The 5,494-nt window shown below is 42.7% G+C and overlaps 1 protein-coding gene across 1 annotated transcript in view; it reads right to left on the reverse strand.

Moving 5' to 3' along the window:
• The window catches only part of FERMT2 (fermitin family member 2), a gene marked incomplete at its 3' end in the record, with an annotated part of 84,974 nt that overhangs the window by 17,217 nt on the left and 62,263 nt on the right, over positions 1-5,494 (reverse strand). The window contains exons 7-9 of the mRNA XM_018558429.1: positions 3,269-3,403; positions 2,412-2,461; positions 1,347-1,471 (exon numbers count right to left, since the gene is read on the reverse strand). Of these exons, the coding sequence (XP_018413931.1) occupies positions 1,347-1,471; positions 2,412-2,461; positions 3,269-3,403 (310 nt within the window). The remainder of the gene's footprint in view (positions 1-1,346; positions 1,472-2,411; positions 2,462-3,268; positions 3,404-5,494) is intronic.

The following is a 5,494-nucleotide window of genomic DNA, read 5'->3' on the forward strand; positions in this document are numbered from 1 at the left end:
GGGGGGATTGAGATTTAAATTTGTTTTTAAACATATGGCCACACTGGCCGTGGCCCGTTATTGTTTTACAGCAGCCCTGAAGAGGCGTTTCCCATACATATGCGGATTACGGTGGCTTAGTACTTCTGCCTTGCAGGACTGGGGTTCTCTGTTCCAATCAGGACACTATCTGCATGTTCTCCCTGTGCTTGGTGGCTTTCCTCCGGGTACTCCGGTTTCCTCCCACACTCCCAAGACATGCTGGTAGGCTAATTGGCTCCTGTCTAAATTGGGCGTAGTCTGTGCAATAGGGACCTGAGATTGTTAGCTGCTTGGACAGGGACTGATGTCAGCACTATATAAATGCCTATAAAAGAAATATTTGTAGACCTTCTCTGCCGATACCTGGTGCTTCTGTGGTCCTCTACTGACTTTTTTGTCTGAGTCATCCAATCAGAGATGGGATAGGCAGGCTGGAAGGTACGTTGTGCCCTTTGACGCATAAAGATCCCTTCGAATGGTAAGACTTTTGTTCAGATGACTCCAGCGATGAGGCATTCCTTCAGCCGCACTCACCGCTCCGAGAGCAGGTCAGCCTTCCCCAAAAAGGTATTCTTGGCTCGTCTGCCATGACTCTGGTCTGATATCATCATCTGGCATCCAGCGTGTTTACTGCACTGCTAAACAGAAGCCTGGAGCCTCTACCGCTTACAAGTGAAGGCTGCTGATCCGAGGCCAACAGATGGATCACGTATCACAGAATGAGACTTCTGCAGCAAGAATCTGTCACCTACACACTAACCACAACCAGCCACTGAGAGGATGGCAAAGCTGGTGAGGCAGCAATAAGTTATCGTTGTAAACAAAACATAAAATTGCTATAACATGTGAGAAAATAGATCACAGCGCAACCCCTTATAAACCACTATGCAAAAAAAATAAAATTATAATAATTCAAAAAATAATAAAAAAATATTTAATCCTAAATAATAAAAAGAAAAATAATCCTAAAATTATATATACCGTAATTTTTTTTAAAAAATGTATTAACTGTTTATAGGGAGGTACGCTGTATTATTTTTTTTTCATCGGTTGTAAGGTAGTGTTGGACACAATTGTACATCTGCACTGAAATGGGTATCAAATTATTATTGATAATCTTCAGCTTATGTTTTGGGTGGACTAACCCTTTAAAATCACACGGCATGTGTCGGAGATGATTTCATTAGATCTGTACAGATTATAAGGTTGTCCACACACACACACACACACACACACACACACACACACAATGATCTGAACCTTCCGAAAGGGATCCCAAAATGAATACATTTTCCCCCCTTTAGAGATATTGCTAACCCTCTTACCCCTCAGGTTCATCTGGTGAGCTGGCATTCCATTGGCTTCCTCTTTACTCTTGTAACAACATATCGATGTGTCCTTAAATGTGCACCAGTACTGCTTGTAGCCCTTCAGAGTCAGTTTCTTTGGTCTGTGATACAGAAAAACAAAGCAAAAAAAAAAAAGTTAGCATAAATGTCCCCATTGCCCTGTTGCTTTTGTAAAGCCAAAGTTTAATCTGTTTTTATGTTGCTTTCTCTGGTCCCTCCCTCTCACACCATCAACATGATAATTACATTTTTCAATAAAGCAATTTTCATTATATACCTCATTTTAGACCCAGCGACATATTCACTGGTTCTCACTGCTTGTATATGCTATGCAGGAAAATCATTGGTGGTGGGAGGGGCCGGCAGGGGGCTGTACACAGCTTCCTGAAAACATCACAGCACCCTGCCTCAGTACTGATGTAAGCACTTGACTGGATCGTGGTAAAAAGTCCCCCAATAATAGCATTGGATTGGTGTCAGTGACTGCAAGAACGACCTTCAGCACTGGCATCAGTGGCAGTACAACTAATCCTCCCTCCCCTCAACATTGTTGGCCAGGAGCAGTGCTGTTAACCCCCCCCCCCCTCCGACTAGTGGTCAGTGCAAATGCTAAGCAATTCCCCCGCAATAGTGGTCAGCGGCAGTATTATTTAACCCCCACACAATGGTGGTCAGTGGCAGTTTTAAAAAAAAATAACCACCCCACAATGGTGGTCAGTGGTGGGATTTTTTAACTTCCTAAATCCCCCACCACCCCCAACATACACACTGGTGGTCAGTAGGAGTAATTTTTAACCGCCCCACCCCTTGGTGGCCAGTACAAGTACTACGTAAACCCCATTCCCCTACAGTAGTCAGCAGCAGTATTGTAACAAATAAATGCCCCCCCCAACATTGGTGGTCCCCTGATCACACTCTCCTGCACATCTCTTTCCCCTCATTAGACTGGGACTATACGTGTACTGTCAGGTGGAGATCACTCTGCATGTCAGTAGTGGTTTTGTTTCAGCATTGGATGCTGGACTACAAACTTGTACTTACTTAAATATTTTTAAGTTGTCAGTTAGTTCCGGTATGGAGGTTATGTCGCCCTGTGTAGAAGACAACCAACAGTTACATATGGGAATAAATTATAGAACGTGCAATCAAAACATCAATTGTGAAATCGCAATACACACATGGCTATATGCTGTGCAGATTCAGCCTCTTTGCTGGGTCTTCATAAAACACCTTGCAAACAACTGAAGAATCTGCAAAAAAAAAAAATACTTACCGGTCTTGTTGCTCGTTCCTTAAATCTTCTCAATCCAAAATGTATAGCCATTGGATCATGAGGCAAGGGGAAATCTCCCAATGGGGAAAACTGCCTAAAATGGGATTTTCCCTCACTTTGCAGAGACTTCCTGTCACTTCCTATTGTGTCTCAAACTGTATATGAAGTTTAAATCTCCCCAATGGGAAACAGGAAAATAGTTTTGCCCAGTGGTTAGGGTAAGATTCTTGAAAAATCCTACACTTGGTATTCGGCGTAATTTGGTTAATACCTCAAGCGTTACACATTCCCTCATCTCTCATTGAAGGATGTACTGTATGTGCTCTAAATTTCAAGCCTTGCCCGAAAATATCAGGTCATATCTGATCTACAAGATGGTGGAAGTGACATGTGCCTGGTAGGACTGAGCGAGGATTCTGATGTGCCCAGGAATGGCTGCAATCAACTATCACCTCACTCATCATTCCCCAAGGGATATCTGGCAGTATCTCCAATTGCGACCACCAGGCGGGTCTGGACCTCATTTTTGGGGAGTAGATCCAGTGTTTAGTCAATGGTATGTAGAGCTGCCCATCATTTAGGTCATCACAACATACAGGAGGTCAAATGTAGTAGAGCCACTTACCAAGATGGTGGACGTCTTTCCTCCTTCCAGAGTGATCTCCAGGTCAGAGAGAGCTGCGTCAACCTCATCGACTTCCTTATCGCTGTTATTGTAATGGTTCTCTGTAGCCATCATGGAGAGTTTGTTTATATGGTACTGAAATAAAACAAGGACACAGTTGAGTAGTCGTCATGGGGAAATTTTAGATTTTAGTATTCCTAACGACACAATAGATGTCAAAAACAACCACTATTAAAATGCTGATGTTATAACAGGATAGGATATGCTGGGACTTTAAAACTCCTTTGGGTGAGCTTTAAAGAATGCACTTATTGGTTATGGTTACCAGTGGCTTCAACAGCGACCTCTTCCTGTTTTGTCTGTGCTATGGAAAGCACTCACAAACAGCAATGCAGCATAGTAATACTATATGAGAGAGGACAATGATAAATTATGTTTTATAAATGAATATTTGCTTGAGATGCACTTTACCTACTCAATTTCCCATACTTACAGTATATACAGCGTTATTTTTGCATCCTAGCCATGGGCCCTATTGATTTAATGCATTTGCTTGTTAACAAAAATGGCCACAATGTTGCTGCAACTCAATACTTAAAGGCATGCATGGTAAACAAGCCCAGTTGGACAAAAGTGGGGAAGAGGCATAATCCAATTGACTTTACCCGTGGAAAATATTTGGGGCCTGGCATGGTGAATGCAGCATCTTAGAGATTGACCCGTTTGGATTTTCACACACACTACAGTCTCTGGAATTTACTGAGAACGGTGTAAACAGCCCAAAACATCCCGACAGCAGCACATCTGTGGGTGCAAAGCCTCATTAAGGAGAGAGGTCAGAGGTGAATGTCCAGACCTGCTCAAGAGGATAGCAAGTTCCCAGAAGCTCAAAGATCACCACCATATAGCAAAAGTTACCAGAAGGCCATCTTGTGACACTAAACTCAGAAATTAAATCTCAAAAAAACATTCCAAGTACCTTAACTATTAATAAAAAGGTATCTTATTTGTGTATCACTCGGCTGTAGATCCTTAAATCCTCTCTGAATTTGTGCCGACACTGTCCTTCCTTCTGGAGGGGGGCTACTTTTGTTCCCCATGGTCCCTGTGTGTGATGTAAAGTAGTCACCGCTCTAATCTTGCTCCCGTGATGGACTACAATCTCAATACAAATTAGTAAACTAAACATGAGATTGTAGTCCATCCCGAGAGAGAGCTTGGAGCGGTGGCTACTTTTGTTTCCCCATGGTCCCTGTGCATGTTGTAAAGGAAGGACCAATTCAGAGATGATTGGAGGATCTACAGCCGAGTGATACACAAATTAGATACATTGTTGTTCATAGTTAAGGTACGTAAATTTATTTTTAAGATTACACTCGAGTTTAGTGTCACTTTAAGGTAGAACATGTTGAACTTTAGAGAGCCTAGGCTACTGCTGCAGAAGACCACTACAAAGAGCCAAGATCAGATCATTCTAGGATCCGACAGACATGAAACAGGTTTCTTTATTGGCAGCAAATGCCCAAAAGAATATATCCACCGTGTACAGTTTACATGTTACCTTGCTCCTGAGATTTCTCCAGACTTCTACAGTTACAGTTATTTCAGAATGCCTAAGGCTCTTTGTATCTCCACTGTTTTCAGAGAAATCAAAACTTTCTAGCTGACCAGTAGAAGAGAACATTCACAATTTTTGGATGAGGGCCAACGGTTCTCTTTGATCTCATTGAGTCGAGTTGTATATTCAGGATTGCAACCCCTTCCCTCTTCTCATCCAACCTACACAACAGCTCAATAACAGATCGCTTTTCTGTTGTGTTTGCAGCTCACCAGCTTCCAGAAGAAAAGCACTTACAGATGTTGTTCTGGCCTCCCACCAGCCACAGGATATTGGACAATCCACAAGGTTGTTTTTTTCTTTTTTAAATCCTAAAATTAAAAAGACATCCCTACAGCTCCTCAGGGAGAGGTGGCCACTAGGAGTGAACACCTTGCACTAGCCAAGATAAGCAATATTAAAATGCATCACTGGCCAAAATATTTTTCTCAATGTTCAGGATAGAGATGGGAAAAGGAAGCAGGAGGATGAACCCATGGGGAACCAGGGGGAGAATGCAGGTTTTGAACATACCAGGCCCCCGGGGCAAGATATGAGCCAGGGATCCCCAAGGATGAATCAAGTACCCACTGCTCCAGATCAAGATCTTCATCTCTCTAACTCCTACT

The sequence above is a fragment of the Nanorana parkeri genome, unplaced genomic scaffold (genome assembly GCF_000935625.1).
Source record: "Nanorana parkeri isolate BGI_ZX_2015 unplaced genomic scaffold, ASM93562v1 scaffold339, whole genome shotgun sequence".
NCBI lineage: Eukaryota > Metazoa > Chordata > Amphibia > Anura > Dicroglossidae > Nanorana > Nanorana parkeri.